The 20295-nt window shown below is 39.0% G+C and overlaps 1 protein-coding gene across 2 annotated transcripts in view; it reads left to right on the forward strand.

Annotated features, from left to right (window-relative positions):
* The window catches only part of OSBPL10 (oxysterol binding protein like 10), a 123665-nt gene that overhangs the window by 57385 nt on the left and 45985 nt on the right, over positions 1-20295 (forward strand). For both annotated transcript variants that reach the window (XM_050892072.1, XM_050892071.1), the window contains exon 5: positions 15020-15230. In XM_050892072.1, the coding sequence (XP_050748029.1) occupies positions 15020-15230 (211 nt within the window). The remainder of the gene's footprint in view (positions 1-15019; positions 15231-20295) is intronic.

The following is a 20295-nucleotide window of genomic DNA, read 5'->3' on the forward strand; positions in this document are numbered from 1 at the left end:
TTTTAATTAGCAGGGTGTGGAAAACAGGGACTAATGTCTCCACTCTAAAACAGATAATGAAAAAGTGCTTGCAAAAAACCCAAACCAAAACCGTAACTGTTTCTCAGAAAGCAACGATTTCTTCTTGGCTAGCGGTAGTGAAGAAAAGACAGCAGAAAACCTTGGGTCAGTTCTGTGTCCACTGAAGTCAATAGAAAGTGAATGAGGCCTTAAGTCTTAATTCAGCTGTAGATACTTATTTGGCATAGAACATGCTTGTGTAAGTTATACTACAGCTACTACTATTTAACCGTGCTTAGAAACACTTTTTGAATTGAGAAGTATTGTAATACAAATTTGTGTTACAGGTATGTTTAACAGCTTAGTTGCAGCTGAGTTGGCTGATATTGAAAGGGTTGCTCCCAGCTGTGTTTTAACAGGAGCATTATAATTTGTTTAGGGGCATTGAACCTGTGACAGTATAAACCAGTTTCCAACCTAACATGAGGGCTAAAAGGCGCAGCTGCAGATGTTATCATTGCACTTTCTTCTGAATTGATGTTGGACCCAGTTCTAGAAATGTGTGTTCCTTGTACAGTATGAAAATACCAGTGCAAGCATGCAGAAATGTTCTTCTGGCTGTTCAGCAGTGTTACTGTGATTGGCTGCTATCTGTATCCTTATAGACAAAAAGCAAATTTAGAGTGTATAGAAGAGATGAAATTATTTGGTATCTTCTGTGGCAGTTTCTTTAGAGGCTGAGTTGTCTGTAGGAGTCTCATCTCCTATGTCTGTTTATTCTACCTGAAGTTAGTACTGCAAAGATCAATAAAAACATGTCTCCTCAGGGGATAAATGGGATGCTTAAATCTCTGGTAGTGTCAGTCTAGTACCTTCCTAAGTAGTGAATGTGCATGTGCTTGTAAAAATTATTCAGTAAGTAGCATTAACTGTCTCACTTTAGGGGTAAGGAAATGTAAATTATTCTAATACTATAAACCAATAATTATTAAATCACATAAACATGAGTTGAATACTCTTGTTCTCTGAATCTTTACTTTGCCTTTGCAGTATCTTTGAGGTCACTAAGAGTGCATATAAGTTACACCTTCCTAAACTACACCTTGTTCAGTGCATTTGATTTTGTATTCATGCAAAGGTTGAGTCATCCTGGATTCCAGATACCCAGGCAGGGAGAATTAAGGTTGCTATGGGAATCATAGAGCAAATGTTGTACTAGAACTACACCATTTGTCCATGCGGGTTATGTCAAGAGTGAACCTCATTCATTATTTCTAATTCCACCACCCTCCCCACCCCCACCCCCCCCCCCAATCTGAAAAATATAAATGATGCAACCATGGCTTCTTTTCATTAAAATTTTTTTCAGCCTGTAGTTTAGTAGTAATTAAGCATGTGCAAAGACAATAATTTTCAATCATTTAATAAACCGCAATTTATAAATTAGGGATAATACAGTGGATATGATGGCTACATTCAGAGACTACTGCAGCATTCATTTTCTGAAGCAATTGCAGAGAAGCTAAGATTACTCTTTACAGTTATTAAAATATTTCATTAAATTTTAAGTAAATGGTAGGTTCCCAAAGGAGCTTGCAAGAAGTCAGATTTGAAGAGAATTCAGTCTCCAGCTTTTGTATGCCTTTAAAACTGTCACTTAGTTTTCTACATAAAACAGAATTCAACTGTTCTGTTTTATATACATATATAAAACAGCATAGCATATCATACTTACCTACATTTTTTGAGAGCTACAAGGCTGTTTTCTTTCACAATTAAAGCACAAATACTGCAGGAGTTTCAATGTAGAGTTGCCAGTTTGAAAATGAAGCTTTAAAGAAAACATACTTCAGTAAATCTTTACTCAGATTAGGGTATCACATCTCATGGCGGCTTGTTTAGTGGCCTTGCTTTCAGTGTGGGTTTCTGGGTGGCTGGCTGGTGCAGCAGTGATCTTCAGAGCAAAGTGTGAATGCGACAAAGTGCACTTCTGCAACTCTGTTTATAATGCAAATTACTGCTTCCAAGATACATAGGCTATTTTGTTAACCCACGCTTAAATGCTATTTTTATTAAATTAAGTAGGAGATATTTTTGTATGTCCTCAGTGGTAATAGATGACAATGTAATATTAGGTGGCTAGCCAAGTTTCAAATATTAAGTACAGAAAGTCCTTACGTAAATGCCCTCCAGGAGAAAGTAACTATAGAAATGGCTCATGTATTTTAAATGTACCATTCAGTTTACATTATTATACACGTTTATCAAGGGACTTACTATAATCTTCAGCTGCTTGTGTAATACCCAAAGTGCTGCATGCTACACTAAGAAATACAGGAAACCTTTTGATTTTACAACAAATGGGAATAGTAAACACTATAGCTCTCATCAGTTATTTAACAAAGACCTGGTCTCTAGCAGCTTTTGCTACATGTTCTTATTGTGATCTAAATCTCTAAGGCTTGGCTTGCAGGTTTTGAATGCTTTAGAAACTTTGTGTGTGTTATGCAGATGCTTTTAAGCAGCTGCTTACCTGCTTCTTGGTTGCAATTCTGATTTCTGACAGTATGCTTCTAAAACATGGCTAATAACATGATGGCTAGCAACATTTCATCCAACAAGCTAAACTGAACTATATCTGCCTGAATTTGGCATATACTTTGAAGTAGCTTTGTATTATAGGTACTAGATGTATACCTGTAATTGAGTAATTATTTTTAATTTTCATTATGGTTCATGTATTTGTCTCTGGCTCAGGAAACATAGTCTTATGTTCTTGCACATACTGCTTAGCATGTTCTTCTGGTGATATCTACTGTGTTCTGGGATGACTGCTTGCAGTTTTTCTCACAGAGATCCCCAGTTATCCAATTGCAGTTTTATTGGTAGGTCTAGGCTGGCAGACACAAAACATAAATTTGTGGAAAAGTTGCTGTATAAATGCAATTTAGCCATATTACAGTATGTCTTGAATTGGCTACTCAAAATTGTGGTAGTGTATGTTGAATCACTTCAGTGCTGTGAAGTTAATGATGTCAGCTTAAGCCAGTTGACAGTCAGCTTTGGAGAAGTCAAAGGGGTGGATTTGGAATGTTTTGTCACAAGTCATAAAGGTACACTTTATTCAAGGCTCAGGAATGGCAAGATTAGAAAGCCTTGATAGTGACAGTTCACTTGCTTTTCAGAAAAATTGAGGTGAATTGACTGTAAGATGGGAAAGTAATATCTACTTTGATTAAAATTGAAGGTCATTCCAGTGTGTACTGCACACCTGAGAGTTGTTTAAATGACAGCAATAAAATTTTATTTTCCGCTTGGACACTACAAGCTAGGTGGCTGTGAGGCGGGTGAAAGGAAGTGTAAGCAGTGTTGGGAAAGGGAAGATGGACTGGAAGTGTCCATCAGAAATTTGAATAAGTACTATATGGGATATCGGACTACTCTAAATGGCTGTATGTGTGTTTATATATTCCCAGGTGGAATGGAATAATTTAAAAAAAAAAAAAAGAAGAAATTTAAAAAGATTCAGACTTACATTTTTTAGCACCATGTGTTCTGAGAGAAACGTCCGCATCCTTGAAGCTATGCACGTTGAAATGTGTAATTTATGTTTCAGTGCAACGTGACCTTTTCTCTTCTGAAGACTGATTTCACTCAAAGTACAAAAAACAGGTTTTATCAATAGTATGCTATATCGTGGTAAACTAATAGAATTTTCCTGTGATTGCTGATGTTGACTTAATGAATAGCACTTTTAGGTGCTTTTTTGAATGCTTAAAATTCACAAATGTGCCTTAATTGCTGATAATCAAAATATGCTTTCCAGCTCTGTGCTATAGCTATTAACTTCAACAAAGTGATCCTTCTGAAATGTGTAAGAATAACTGCTACTCAGAAGAGCAAGAGCCCATAGAATAACATCTGCTTATGAGCAATGTTTAATCAGTAAAACTAATGACTTTCCTTGCAGATTTTGAGGTAATTTTTATAGTAAAATTGTGTAAGAATAATTTCCCGCAAGGTGTTTTTTATAAGCTGTATTCTCAGTGCTGCATTCTGTGGTTTAAAATACCACAGTGTGCTTCCTGCTTGGCTAGATGGCAGCCAGTTGCTTTCCAAGATTTACTTGAACTTGCAAGCTCATTCCTTTTGCTTCTCTAATTTTTGGTTCTGGATCACTGGAAGCAACTCGGGGTGGGGGAAACAACCTTGGCAGCCACTGTCTGCTTTTTCTGTTCTCTGTGGTTTTACCTCAAGATCCCAACACCCTGCTCCCCTTGAGTCGTCTTTGATAGTAAATGGTAAGTCTCAGTAGGTGACTATTAGTAGGATATGGTTAATATAGCAGGTAGATTAGCAAATGCTCAAGAAAAGAGCTCACGATGGGGGAACCTAGCACTTACTAGTTGTGTTTTTGTACAAACCTTATACTGGTAGCAAATGTCATGCGTTACCTACATGTGTGGAGTATCCACAGGGAGTTCTAACGCAACAGGCAAAAAAACCTCTGTCATGCCTCCTGCAATAGACCCTGATCCCTAGACATCTCCCTCCAGTGGCAAAATGACCAGTGCTAGACTGATACTGATCATTTTGCAGAAAATATATAGCCCACTCACTCTGATTTGTGGGGAAAAGTAGTGCTCATTGATACAGTTTGAGTCATGCTCTTTCACTTGAGTATTATGGCAGCCAGCTCTTACTAAAAAGCTCTAACTTCTCACCTAAAGACTTGTGGAGTAGCTCCATGAAACACTCATAAGATAGCTGACACTGTCAGAGAAATTTTATTTTCCTCCAGTGTTTTAGTACTTTGATTTGTTTGTAAATCTTCCTCTTCCGCAGGGAAAAGAACCTGAAGTTTATGTTGGTTTGGAAGGGAGAAGTGTTCTCCTCTTCAGATCTTAAGCAGCAAGAAGGGATTCTCAGAATAACTAGCAAATTTTGGGGGGATGACAGGAAAAGCTTCCCCCTCCTTCCCCCCCCAGCCATAAAATACGAAAATATGAAGCCATTCAAAGGAAGCTTAATATCTCGGGGTATTGATTAAGATTAAAAGCATTCTCTAGTTTAGAATATCCAAGATTGTCTGCTAAAACGTTCTCTGGCAAGATTTGAACTTTTCGTCCTAGTCCACCTCCATGGACACAAGGTCTTTTCTGTAATTTCTCTTCCCCTCCCCCCCCAGTTTCCTTTCTGTCATTCACTAACTCATTTCTCAGGTGAGGAGAAGGACAGATTGAATACAGAAAGCATGCATTTAACCTTAATTCTGGAATTGTGGTCATAAAGAAGTGTGCTAAGTAGTCTGCCTGAGGTAGCAAAGGGAAGCATCTGATTTGTCTTGGCCTGAACTAGGTCAGCTGTTTTGCTGAGATTTCTGGAGGCATTCTCAGGGATCCTGCCAGAACTGCTAGATCCTCTCTACTAACTAGCATATGTGTTGCAAGGGCTGTGAACCTCTCTCTGGTGTCTACTTGCCTGATGTAAGAAGTGGAGTTCCTTAGAAACTCACAGTGGACAGTCAGATTGTCCTTGGGAGTGTTTTGCATCCAAATAAAGTGTCTGCATAAAGTCGCAGAGAACATTGACAATTACAGATGTCATATGCTCTTTGGTATTTGAAGATAGATCTGTCAAGTATATTCTGTCCTTTGTTCCTCTGAACAGAGAGATGCTTTTGTAAAACGGGTAGTTAGGTCAGCTCCTTTTCTTCCTGAGCTTCTGCCTGTTTTAAAGCATTGAAGGAAAGGAGGAGCTTCCTACCGTATACCTGAGTTGCAACAGACTGAGAATTTGTTGGGAAGGTAGATTACTTTTCCTCCTCTGGTACTGGAAGGAATGTTTAAGGCTTCCAGACCCATGAACAAAAAAGATCCTTCTCCCCTTTTTCCTCTCTCCTCCAAATCCAGCAACCTTATGGGCTAAAGCAATAGTGTGCAGACGTACAAAATACAAAGTCTGATTATTGTAGCTGTGCAGCTAACAGCAAGGGAGCTTGGAGGTGTGACTAATAAGTTACAGGATAGTAGACCAATGAGTAAGAAGTCTGTAGTCCATCAAATGATTAATGAATGTTGTCTTCACAAAATAGAATGATATTATGTTGTAAGGATATGTAGCAAGTGTCCAAGTTACAGAGTTTAAAGATATAAAATAGGAATTGAATGTGTAAAGAATGGAGCACAGGATCTTGTCTAGTATATGAATAAATTAACTAGCTAATTTAAAAAGTGCATGACAGGAGTCGGTAAATAACAGCTGCTCCCTGGAGTGTAAATCCTGTGCTGAGCTTCCTGGAGGTGCTGATGGCGACCAGTGGAACAGCAGCGGCGTCAGTAGAAGCAGCAGATTGGAAAGAGTAGCTAAGAACAGGAAACAATTGAGCCAAACTGCCCCCTCCACACCTTGTTTTCTCCTGGTTGTCTTAGACTTGGCTTTTAGAATCAGTCCTAATGACATTTGCTCTCTGTTCCCTAAGGTTTTCCTTACAAGGAACCACCCTGCAGAGCACGCAATGAGAAGGCTGAACAAAAAAAGCCAAAACAAAACCCCAAAGGAAATAATGTTTTGTTAGCTGAGACAATGAAGGTATGTAGCAACTGGCTTTTCAGTTGTTCCCTTAACAGAGATTATGTGGATCCCTGGTTAGGGAAAAGAGAACAAAATAGCGGATTGGGGTGGGGGGAGCTTGTTTTCGTTCTCCTCCTAGGGAAGAAATAAAATTGTGAAAGCAGAGGCAAGGACTGAAAAGAAAAAGAAATGTGCCCTGGTGATTAGCTGCCATCCTGATTGTCAGAGGTATAGTTCTATTTGTTCCGTAACTTTTTGTGTCTCTGTCTGCAAATTACATGCCAAGTGAAAATTAACTTGCTCCTTTGAAGCTTCATTGATAGGATGTGTGTGTCTAGGCCTTAGTAACTATTATATAACGAGTCATTCCAATTTTACTGTTCATTGTTTGCTTCTTTAAAATAATTGAGGTCAAGCCGGCTGCTACCCTGAGGTGACAATAATGGAGAATTATGTGCTTATTCTCTGTAATGGGAGGGAAGCAATAATCAAGAAAGGACAATTGGTATGAATGTCATTATCTGGTTCCATCTTTCCAAGATGCTTTCAGAATATCTCACTTGGTGTTCTAGGATCCTTTCTTAAAATATTTTTTCTCATTATCATAGTAATGTTCACAGAGGCTACTGTGGATCGTCATCCAGATTGAAACTTTGTGGATAGAATTCCCTTCTGTTCACAGCTCAAGGAGGTTCTTTTTGGTCAAAAGTTCAGGTTTTATTGTAAGCAAAGTGTACAGATATGTTACTTGTGGAACTTAAGCATGTTTGTGGTCTTCTGGTCTTATACATATTTCTACACTAGACACTTTTAAAGCTGAAATGCAAAATTCTCTTTATAAGAGATTTGTGTTATATATTGCAGTACTTCTAGCAGCAACATCTGTGTATAGCTCTTTCACATTAGCTATATATTAAGCTGTAATTTTGCCTTCCTAGCTTGCATGCTGTTGATGGAATCCCATTAAAAGATCTATGGACATGAGTTTACGGAAGAAAAGAGAGAAGTCTATAAATCCTTATCAGAAAATTTCTTTTGTCAAGTAGTAAGATGCATGTAGCAAGTGACCTTGAGTAGTCTGAGAAAGCTTTTCAGAAGTTAAGCTAAGGCAAGAGTTCTCTTGCTCTGCAGTGGTTGGGTATAAATGCTTAACTCAAAACAAAAATGCATTAAATTGGGGGGGGGAAAAATTACTTTTACTGCAGTTGTAGAAGTTACCTTAATTTGTCAGACTTCTCAATTGGAGAGGTATACCTCTTGAGCTGGTGATTAACAGTATTTACAATAGTCTTTTTTGTATGTGCGTTTATGCTCTTTCCTTTTTCAGAATAAATAGTTGAAAGTGGGACAGTTTCATGGAAATACTAAGTGGGAATTGTGAACTTGAGCTGAATTGGTAGCTAGTGTGTCAAATTAATGACTGGTATGATTGGTTCAGTGACATTGAAGTTTCAGGTATCTGTATCTTACATTTTGATATATACTTGGTACCTGTATATATATTATACTTGTACATATAGTGATTGTCTCTTTTAACTTTTAATTTTTACAATATGACAGTTTGTGGTATTGTTGATGAAATACAGGTCAAGATTGCAAGACAAATCCTTGCTCAAGGTCAGAATTGATGACTATATTAGGTTTACGTGGCAACCCGATGTATTGGGTTTACAATGCCTTAAAAGGGTTTTTTTGTGTGTGTGTGGACTTTCTTCTCTTCTGTCACTCATCTGCTTTTGCTTTTAAGAAAAGCAGTGTTTTATGTTAAAGAAAAGAAGAAATCAAACCCCTGTGGTATATGCTTGTTTAACAATGAGAACCAAGGTCCTGACTCATATCACTTAGAACTTATTCTAGGGTGGTTTGAAAAGCTGGTATCGTGTCCTTTCCCAATGTCTTCTGAAATGTTTTTGCTTTTGGTTCTATTGTGTAAAAGCAAGAAACTGATATTTCCAGAAAGTTTATATGTGTGTGTGATAGAGAGATATATCATGTTTTCATATAACACTTTATTTATTTTTTTAAAAACTAAACCAACCAACCAACCAACCAAAAAAACCCCCTAAAAAGCGAAGAAGCAAACTGGCTATTTCCCAGCCTTTGAAGGCAGTAAACTTCTCACAAGGGCAACTTGACTTAGAGTTGGTAAGAAAGTGATCTGTGTTGCATTTCTGTTGCTATTTAAACGTCTAAAGCTTTTTGCACGCAACTGTTTATTTTTACAGTTGCTCCGTTTTTCATATAAGCACTGTGTTATTTTCCCATGTTTTTAATAATTGTTTTCAACTTGCATGCAGTCAAGTTGAAAGGATTTAAAAGTCAATGGAAAGGATTTAAAAATAAAAATCACTGCATTAAATCTTTCAGAGGAGTTGCCTAGAGATAAGTAGGCGGACAATGTGCTACTAGTGGTGGTACGCCGAGAATACTACAGTAGAGAAAAAGCGTTATTAACTGATGGAACCGAATGTCTCCTTGATGAATGATTTCTAGCACGTCACAGAGGAGTGTGGCGATACAGAATTTCTGTGAGTTCTCAGCGCTAAAAGAATATTTTCCTTTTTCTCTGGAGTATTTTGGATTTTTTCATACACATGGGTAGGCATATCTTAATACCTACTATAAAAGGATTCAATATGTGTGAAGATCAATACCAAAAAAGGAAAACGCCATATGTTAAAATTTAAATTGCTCATGTGTGTATCAGATTGTGGCTGAGGAGGTCTGAAGAATCTTCCTCAGGTTTTGTATTCCAAAAGAAGGGTAGGAAGATTTGAAGTATTTCAATCGTTATATAGAAAGACAGGATTGGTGACACCACTTATTTTCTTGGCCAGCTCCACATGGCCTGTATGACAAAGGGAGAGTGTCTGCTTGCCCTTTGAGGTAATATGGCTGATGTCATTCTTCCTTTGCTTCAAGGAGCTTGAAATCACTGTGTCTTGGGATATGCCCCTGAGACAGCTATGGGTTGGGTAGTTTTGTAGATGGCTTAAAGCTGGTGTTTGCTGTAGGTTGGTGTGATGTACTGTGTTAGTTGGGTGAAATCCTGTAGGATCAGTAATTCTAGGAAGAAAAATGTTCTGATTATCATAATACCTGTCTGGGCTGGACAAATAGACTTAGGCCTGTTAGTGCTGGAGTCTGGATAACAAGAGCATTTCCACTGTAAATAAAATCATGTCAAAAGCAGTCATATGCTCTTCCATTTAGGTGTGGCTATTCAGTTTTTTCCTTTGAAGTTTCTATTTATCTTTGTTTTAGGATGGGAGGAAAAATCTTTAACAGAGATTTTATTATTATACTTAATAATTGAGAATCTCTCTCTCTCTCTTTCTAGTTTCAGAAACAAATTGAAGCCTTAAATCAAAAATGACATTCAGGTTTTGTAAGATGATTTCTCTGCATGGGAAAAATTAATATATCATCTAGTATTTTAAGAAAATACTGAATTACTGTAATTTTTTCTTTTAGCACAGAAAATAGCACCTCAATTTTTCATTATTATTTCTTAAATCAATTTTTAACAGCTAATTTTAGCTTATTTATGAAAGAATGATCTTTCTTCTTATTATGTCTGAAATACATTTCTTTGCAATTCTAGGGTATCTCATAGCTCTTTCTGCCTATCTTTCACATACCGTGGGGATGACCCTGAGAATAGAGTCATTTCTACTTACCCATTTGTTTGGGATCTTGTCACATAACTGTTTGGTCCCATATATCATGGTTGGCAGTGCGTTCACAATGGGAAGATCCAGGAGGTGCAATTCTAGCTGCGACGGAGTAGTTAGCAGTTGCTGTGGCTGGGATAAGTAGGGAAAGCACTCACACAGGATTTTAAGATCAGCCAGGGAGAGGAGGAAGCAAGCAGCAACAAGAAGCTGTGAATTAGCTGTTTTGGAGCAAGCGGTAGAGAGCAGATGACCTACTGAGGAAAACATCAGAGATGATTCCTGTTGCATTCAGTCTTCTGTGAGGGTGTCATTGGGTGGCAGGTTTCTTTGAGCGTAGTGTTATTCAGAAGAATTGTATTGGGTTTGCGTGGCAAGGTTTTGGTAGTGGGGGGCTACAGGGGTGGCTTCTGTGAGAAGCTGCTAGAAGCTTCCTCCATGTCTGATAGGGCCAATGCCAGCTGGCCCCAAGATGGACACACCGCTGGGAGAGCCAGTCAGTGATGGTGGTAGTGCCTCTGCTAACATATTTAAGAAAGGGGAAAAAACCCTGCACAATTGCAGCCAGGAGAGAGGAGTGAGAATATGTGAGAGAAACAACTCTGCAGACACCAAGGTCAGTGAAGAAGGAGGGGGAGGAGGTGCTCCAGGCACCAGAGCAGAGATTCCCCTGCAGCCCGTGGTGAAGCCCATGGCAAGGCAGGCTGTCCCCCTGCCGCCCCTGGAGGTTAATGGTGGAGCAGATATCCACCTGCAGCCGTGGAGGACCCCACACCGGAGGAGGTGGATGCGCCCGAAGGAGGCTGTGACCTCGTGGGAAGCCCGTGCTGGAGCAGGCTCCTGGCAGGACCTGTGGCCCTGTGGAAACAGGAGCCCACGCTGGAGCAGGTTTGCTGGCAGGACTTGTGACCCCGCGGGGGACCCACGCTGGAGCAGTCTGTTCCTGAAGGACTGCACCCTGTGGAAGGGACCCACGCTGGAGCAGTTTGTGAAGAACTGTAGCCTGTGGGAAGGACTCACGTTGGAGAAGTTCGTGGAGGACTGTCTCCTGTGGGTGGGACCCCACCCTGGAGCAGGGGAAGAGTGTGAGGGGGAGTCCTCCTGAGGAGGAAGGAGTGGGAGAGAAAATGTGTGATGAACTGACCGCAACCCCCATTCCCTGTCCCCTTGCGCTGCTGAGGGGGAGGAGGTAGAGAAAATCAGGAGTGAAGTTGAGCCCAGGAAGAAGGGAGGGGTGGGGGGAAAGTGATTTACGATTTGTTTTTATTTTCTTCTTATCCTACTTTGATTTGATTGGTAATAAATTAAACTAATTTCCCCAAGTCGAGTCTGTTTCACCTGTGACAGTAATGGGTGAATGATCTCTCCCTGTCCTTACCTTGACCCATGAGCCTTTTGTCATGGTTTTTTTCTCCCCCTGTCCAGCTGAGGAGGGGGAGTGATAGAGTGGCTTTGGTGGGCACCTGGCATCCAGCCAAGGTCAACCCACCACAAGAATATGGACAATACCTGAGAATTTCTGGCAGGCTAAAAGGTCTGAATCTCCTTGAAGCTTCAGGAACAGCTGTTAATAGGGAACACATAATGTGGTCTGCTTGTTCTCCTGCTGTAGGCTGAAGATGGGGAAAGGAGCAAACCGTGCATATGAGCTGGTCTCTTCCTAGCCTGAGGCTTCCTCTTACTGAACATTTTGCAGTTAGGTGAATGCAGGCCTACTAATGTTAGATACATGCACGCATATAATTCCTTTTAATACATGTAGTCCTGATAGTTCTTTCAGTTTTTCTATTTTATATCTAACATAGAGTTGTATTTATGAAGTTTGAGTGCATTTGCGGTTTATTTTCCATATTATGAGAAGCTGTTTATAGGTGAAGAGGGGGTGCCAAAGCTGGAACAAGAGTGGAAAGAGAAGTGGGTTGAGACTTGGTGAGGAGACTGGGGTGAATAGTCTTTGCTGTTGTAAAAAGTAGAGAACTACTACTTTGAGCTGTCTGTATTTGCAAATGGGAAGGATGGAGAGCTGTAAGGTACTAAAATAACCCTGTGTAAGAGCAAATTCATTTAAAATTAAGCAAGTTATTTCACTTTGGAAAACGAAAGTTAAAATTTAACTTTCTCAAAATCAAAGCTTTTCATTCTGGTTTTGAAACCAGCTTGGAGTGCTGATAGTAAGCACTCTGCCTCCGCTCCCCCCGAGGTAGCAAAAAGCAGACCCACAAGTAAGAGAGAGGATAATGCTATAGCTGCATGGCCTAGCGTCTGTCCTGTTAAGGGTTAATGTGTTATTTAATGAGTTTTGTCTGGCGTGGTTTGGTGTTTTTGTATTAGCTCCTCTTTGATTTACTCTTTTTAGAACAACCACACTTCAACTCTTTTAAAATCTTTTGTCAATGAATTTAAAAAAAAAAATATTGGCAAGCATGTAAAAAGAGTTCAGTTATTTCAATAATACACATTATTTCCTTCCCCTTTTGCCACAGAGTTGTTCTGTGACTCTCTAGAATAGGGGAGGTTCTTCCTTTTTGTTCTGTTCATTCAGCACCTTATACAGAGTGGTTTTGATCAGTGCTCGAGCAGTAAATGTTCAGCAAGTTCTAATACTTTGAATCCTACACAGAAGCTGCTGTTCCTGGCGTCTTCTGCTGCGTCAGGTCAGAACGGCTGCTGGTATCACAACTATAATGTGAAGCTACGTAGCACAGAAAGGATGAATCAAAAAGGCTTCTTTAAAACTATCTTAGGTCTGCTAGAGAATAGTAAGACTCAGAGCAATACCTTGTTTTGGATAAAGGGAGAATAAATCATTGATTTTATTTAAATTTCTCCTAACATAGGAAGAATATAGTTGATAAAAGCCTGTAAAGCTTTGGGCTAGGTGATAACTGCAAACATTCAGTTAATTTTCCAAATGTTTCCTAAGGTCTCTGGTAAGTTTATTGTATGCTCCTGTCTTAGCTGCAGAAGAATATACTTGTCCTTTATTAAGGGGGAGGGGAAAATGGAAAGGTTTGCAGTTTTCAGAGTTTTATTCTGGATTTTATTTCCTATGGAGGCAAATCTTTGGAAACGTAAGCTGTTTCTCACCAAAAAATAGGAAGGTAGCAAAACTAGTCACTTAAAAATGAAAATAGAACATCTCCGTCGCTGTGAAGCACGAGAACATCAGGTTTTCAACATCACACTCTTATTCAGGATGGGAAAAGGAGGGAAGCAGTTTTTCCATACAATTATATTGTGCAATCTTCCAGGGAGATGATGATCCTTTTCTCCTAGCTGTTCCTTCAGTTTGCCTCCCTGAGCTCTTTTCCTGAGGGAGAAATATTTGCATGAGTGTGTGTCTGTGGTGCTCTTGGTTTTGTTTTGGCTTTGAAGCAACCCTCTGTCTGTGCTGTGGAGCTCAGTTACATGGTGTGTGAGTTCTCAAAGCAGAGCACTACCTGGGGTTCTAGCGGTTCCCTGAAGCTGCATATTGTGGGGGTCTCTGTCGCCTTCTGACTGATCTTGTTTTCTGTCAAAGGGAATTAAAATTGACTGTGGCTTCTACTGGAGCTTTGGCCTCTGTTTTAAATGTTGACTGTTAAAATGTCATTATTGTAACCTTCAGCAAGGCATTTAGCTACATTTCCTTCAGAACCTTGCAACAACAGCTTTACACTTAGTTTTACTGTAACTTGTTTGCAAGGATGGTTATTTGCATCTTTGAGTTCAGTTTCCTTTCTTGCTTTTCAGTGCGCTCAACGTATACTTTTTTAATCAATCTATTTACCACAGCGTAGGGAGGCTACAGGAAGCACACCATACTTTGAAAATGTAATAATGATAATAAAAAAAGTCATGAAGTTCATAATAATACATTTTTACAGTATAGTAGCTTGGACAAATGGAGCTTGAATCTTTGTTGCTTACGAAGTCTTCAGGTATTTTTTCTGAAAGCTTTGGATACCTCAAGTATGAACCTATAAGTTTTTCCAATGAATTTTTTGCAAGGTAAGTGTAAGAAAAGAGGCTTGTCGTGCATGTATAATTTCCTACAGGCTGTAAAAATGGAGAGAGAAGTTTTAAACATCTCCTTTTTCTTTTGGCTTTTGGAAGGATTTTGGAAGCTTGCCAATTTGTTTAAAGAACAGCCTGCTCAGATAACGTTGTTTTTATCTGCTATACAAGCATGCGTTTTATCTTCATCTGGATGGTCCAAATCTAGAAACAGATTAACTTTCTCCCTGTCAGCTGGTATTCATCTCTGATAGTAAATAAGTACTCTAAGTTGCATCCTATGCTAATGTCTGTAAACTTAGAAGTTACCTTATTTTGTAAAAACAATTCCTTACTGATGCTTGAGAAATGAAAAATGTCCATTCTTAAACTGTGATGTAGGAAAGAAGGAGGAGGGACAGTATAGCTTCCTTGAGTGTCTCAGATCACATATAAAGGAAAGAAAATCTAAGCCTAAATTAATAATGGAGAAGGAAGTAGAATTTTCATACTTTTCCTTACGAAGACTTTCAGAAAGTATGAGTCACACTATTAAACCTACTATGAACCTACTATTTTAAGAGACAATTTTCTCTAACATAGTCTTGACATTTTTACAGGCCTTTGGTAGTCTCAAGCCCTTCGTTTTTGTAGGTAAGTATATGGTATGTTTGGATCAGAACATTAACATCCATTTGTGGTAGTTCTTCACATTTAGTCACTATATCAACCCATAAGAATTTAACAGCTACATAGTGATATTTCCTATTACAGCAGATGTTTTTGGACCTTTACAGATCATGAGTCAAGTTGAGGGACAACAGAAGAATCTTGTACAAGCCATTGAAGCTCTCCCAAGTTCTGGGCCCCTTTCTGCCTTGGATCAGGACTTGCTGCTTTTAAAAGCTACCTCTGCTGCCACCCTGAGCTGCCTTGGAGAATGCCTGACTCTACTGCAACAAAGCATGCATCAAGTAGGCCAGCATCATAACAGGACGTTGTCATCAGGTGAGCACAAGCTCTCTTGGGTATTATTTTATGTGCCTTGGCATTTTTATTATGATACTGAAGCAGGCAAAATTAACCATTCCTCACAGAGGCAAGTTGGGGTGAGCCGCTTGTAAGCTTCTACAGCCTCAAGTGTCATAATTTTTTTCTTTGCCTAAAAAAAAATGCAAAATCAGTTGAAATCAGAAGAGAGGAGGAAAAGAGATTGTCCTAAATCTTCTCAGGGTAATCAGGTTCTGAAGACAGCAAGACAAAAAAAAAAAGGGGCATGGAGAACAGGTAGATAATCATGTATTCTTCATGACAGTGCAGAACCTGCTTTGCTTGGTTGTTTTGTTTTGCTTTTTGCCTTTTTTTTTTTTACGATTGTAATCACAATACAGATTTGTTTGATAAAAATACATGTAATATTATGCAGTGCTACAGTGAAAATCATATTTGTAGTTTTCTACATGGAAGGATGCTGCTGAGGCAGATTTATTCCAGTCTGTGGTTTTCTTTAAATCTGGAAAGAGTTCTCAATGCTGCTATTTGGGGAAAAAAAAAAATCTGTGGCAAATTTTTATGAGCCTAAAATGTCAAATAGTGTGATTCTGCATTGAGCTCTGCAGGCATGAACCTCTCAGTCCCCATGTAGTTCAGTTTTTTCACTTCACCCAGTTCTACGTCTCTGTCCATAATGTCAGAAGTTGGACCTTTAGCTTTCTGAAAGGGTGGTCGGTGTTTTTCCATACACAAACTGCACTGCCTAGTCTAAGAGCAGGAGCAGGACTTGAGGTAAGAGGAGCGGCAGCAGCAGAACTCTGGATATGGGGTGGCTTTTTATGTTTTCTTCAGGTGCTTCAACAACATCCCCCCCAACCTGTCCTTACTTACAATAGGTTTATTACAGGGCAAGATACGCCCTCAGGGCTGCTGAGAGAGCTAGGTAGGAAGGCCTCTGAAGAATTCCCATTGTGGGGAGAACAGAAACTGAGAGGGTCAGCTGAGAAGTAGGCAAACGATGTAAAAAGGGATCTTGGAAAAAACAGTGTAAAAACTTTGACACCTATACTATGGTGTATCATGACTTTCTCGCATCCAGATTCTGATGTATTTCGTAAAGGAACATAAGTAAACAAAAAATTTTCTTATTTTCTGTATTCTGGTTTTCTTGTAGAAAATGCAAAAAAACCTTGCACATATCTAAATAGTAACGATAAAGTGCATTTAATTGAATTCTTTGATATAATTTCATTTCAAAAGAGAATAGTTTGGAACAAAGATGAAAAGCATCCTTCAAAGAAAAGTCACTTTCTAGTTTCAAAGTCCCTGAAGGTTGTTTTTCATGTCCATGTGATCTAAGTGAACTGTCAGAGATAGATGACTTGAGTTGTACATGTCCTTGAATCTGTGTCCAAATAATCTTCTGTTAAATCAGTGTCTGTATTTTGACTTGATAATGATTTTTGAGGATCTGTGCACAAGAACAGAGAAAAGCAAGCATAACATTAGTAACTGCTAAAAGGGAATCCCATATTTTTTGGAAAAAAGTGGAAATCCATGACTATAAAGTACTTAATAATATTTAATAAGTGTTTTTGTTTGTACCTCCTAAGACTTTAAACTTGTACAAGAATCCTTTCAGGAATCAAAATTCTGTAGCACTGGTTCATACCAGCATCTTTGGTGTAATTGTGAGAACCTGGATGCAAACAGTTAATTCTTCAGTGTGTACATGTGCTTATTCTTTGGTATGTAATTAAAAAAAAAAAGGAAAAAAGAAAGGAACTAAAAGCTGCTGAAATATTAGTCTCTTCTCCCTGACTGAAAGAGACTGTGAAATGATTTCCCGCCCCCCCCCTTTCTTTTCCCCAGGCCTTGTTATGCAACATAGTTGCCTGAAAGAACCTGGCCTACAAGGCTTGATTACTGATTTTCCTACACACTTTATCTTCTCCAGGCATACTTTCATAGATGTAACATTTCTGCTGAGTCAGTAGAGTTTCAGAGTGATCAAAGCTGCATAAACTCATACCTAATCAGACTAATGCCTTTAAGTAATCCTCTAGCAAACTCTAATTCTGAGAGATGATATATTTCATTTCGATTCTGTGTCCTCCAGGTGAATTTTCTTAATTTCATACCCTGAAGGTGCAACCAAAAGATGACCTTTACTGTCACCTGTTGATACTGTCAAGTGAAAATTACTCTTGTTAGTTTAAAAGCCATATGTTCCTCTGATAAGAAGTCTCAAATGCCTTTCCCATGAGATGTGATGGCCCTGTGCAATTTATTGCCAAACGTTTCCATCGCAGTGCTGTCTCATTACCTGCTGCATAGTGTCCAGGATGCTAGTGGGCATTGCGGGGCAGGATCCACAGAATTGTGTAGAGAGAGACAAGATAGGAATTTGATAACTTATTTTCTTGCTTCCAGCCTACAGTTCATGAAAGCGGTCCAGTCCAGCAAAGCAGCACAGTCCTGCTCATGTGGAGTGTGAGAAATAAAAAATGGCTTAGCTTTGGTGATTTGAACTTACCCTTGAGTTTACCTTCCTTCAGCATGAAAAGCGCTCACTAATATGCCATAAAGTGAGAGAACTGCCTGAAAAGTAGATAGATATCTACTTTCTCTGCTTTCTCTGTACCTTTGCTCTGCTTGTGTCCTTGAAGTCTTTATGGCCGATTATGCAAGGATTGCTGGCGGCTTCACTGTGCACCATAGGCCTTGCAATCTTACTGCTTCTAAAGCAAAAACTTGAAGTAGCTGAGAATTTCTGACCTAGTACTTCCGGAATGCACTCATGAAGATTACAATTGAATAGTAGCTATTTTAAGCAGATTTACAGACCTTTATTGTTTTAAACAGAAAAAAAAAAGTCTCCTTTCTTTTGATGTAAATATTTTTATTGCTTTGTTTTCCAGTAATGTGAGTAGAAAGAAAGCAGCTTGGCATTCAGTTTAGTGCAATCTTATCCAGAATATAGGATTGTGTAGGTCTCGACTTTAAATATTTTTATGGCTTCCTTTGTCATGGAATAGTTTAAGGATGACATGATTTTTCCTCTTCATTTTCATGTTTCTCACGAGTTGTCAGTCTTAAACCTCAAGTCTACAAGCAGACATGAAGATTAAACTGAAGTCTTCAATCTTGTCTTGAAGGGTAGTCAATACATGTTTTATTTCTGCTCTAAAGCTTCAAGGAAGGGTTTTTGTGATTGTCTTTTTTGTTAGTGCTTGATTGTGGAAGTGCATCAACACGGAACAGTGAGTGAAGCAAAATCCTGTCTGTGTTTCTACTTTTGAGTCAAAATAATGTCAAATTCATTTCTAGCTGTTGTTATTAAAGGTATGTGTATTGATCACTGGCTAAATTCTTTGTAATTTTTTTTCTTTCATTGAAAAATATGCTGGAGAAGGATATTATTAGCTGAAAGTGTTGGTTACGTATCGTGTGAGTTGAGGATGAGGGATTGCATCTATACAAGCTTCTTTGGGTTTGGGAATTTTCCTCTTTGTAGGAGGGAGAAAAATGTCAAGGATTTTCTTATTGGCCAAGAATGTCACCACTTAGGTAAATGTAAAGTATTTGCTAATCAGCATTAAGTGCCTTCTGACAAGCTTGAGTTCATTTAGCATGCAGACAGGAAACAGGTGCCTTTTAAAATAAAAATGTGGAGAAGAAACGTTTGTCTTCACTTCAAACTTTAAAACTTTTAGTGTTATTTTTTCCACCTGTGTAGCCTTTGGCAGAAGAGTATCTCTAGAGCCTATTGACTGCTATGGTTAGCACCCTTCTCTCCCAAACTGTGAACAGAGCAAACCTGAATGTTTGTTTTAAAGTAGCTTTGCCAGCTTATGTTGTGTGTTAAGTCTTTTTTTGTTTGTTTGTTTGTTTTGTTTTAGTGTTTTGGCAGACAGAATCCTGTCTTGTAGTAGCAGCCTGCACAGATGAATCTGTTCTTTTAGTCTGCATTTCACATTAGCCATTCATTTACTGCATAAAGCATCTCCCTGATAGGAATTCCCTCCTATATTTTTCTGTTTCTCACTTGCCCACTTTTCCAAAGTGTAAAATAGAATGTTTCTTTTTTCTGAGGATTTTTTTAAAAACAAAACCCAAACCCATCCTCACGATGGATTTTCTGAAGTTCATTTGAATGTGCAAATGCTGCTTATTTTGGCTCCCATGGCAGCAAATGGATTGAAGATGATTCTGGAGTTGGGGGAGGGGATGTACTTGAACTTTGTTTTAGCAGATTCTCTGTTGTCTCCTTTTTGGAGAAAATAAATGGACAGGAAAGACACAATCTAGATGCTTTCAATTTGGTGACAAATGACAGCTAGGGATTCTCCTGCAGCTGAGATGGCAGGAGGAGAGAAAAATGAGCAGAGGAGTCCTCTTTCTTGCTTAACTCCGCCCCCCCCGTGCCCCCCCCCGCTTGTGGACAGGGAAGTGTGAGGAAAGAAGACAGCAGAGAACACATTCTTTGTTGCTGGTGTAATTTACTAAATTTGGCATGGTCAGTCAGGTCTCCCTTAAATGCATCATCGCTAGACTTGCTTCTGTCAAGAATAACCGAAACGATTTGCTGTTCTATCTAAATGCTAATACATTATTCCTTATATGTTCGTTCTTTGAAAGATACTGTCATTTTCTAGTCCCCACACAGCATTAGCAAATACAACATTGTCTTTCTAATCTGAAAAGCAGATGTGCAGCTGCCACTTGCTGTTGCTGGTTCGGCCTGCTGTAGGATTCAGGGGAGAGGCAAAACTGTCGCATCCATCCCTGGCAGGGAAGGAATCCAGATCTAATCTGGGTCTCTTCTCGAGGCCTACGGTTGCATTGTTAAGGGGATATTTGTTAGAATATAGTTACAGTGTATTGTAAGAGTTTTATGAATAGATGTTGGCTTACAATTGTGCCAGGAAAAAACGTGGGTTTTTTTAGTCTATAAACCAAGACCAGAGGACTTGAAAATAGAAAGGTTTTTGTTATAGAATTGAGGTAGGTGCTAAGCATATTTCATGCATCAGTTATGCAAAAACATAGTTTGAATGTACATCAGGTACCTAGAAAA

Source organism: Gymnogyps californianus, chromosome 2, assembly GCF_018139145.2.
Source record: "Gymnogyps californianus isolate 813 chromosome 2, ASM1813914v2, whole genome shotgun sequence".
NCBI classification, from domain to species: domain Eukaryota; kingdom Metazoa; phylum Chordata; class Aves; order Accipitriformes; family Cathartidae; genus Gymnogyps; species Gymnogyps californianus.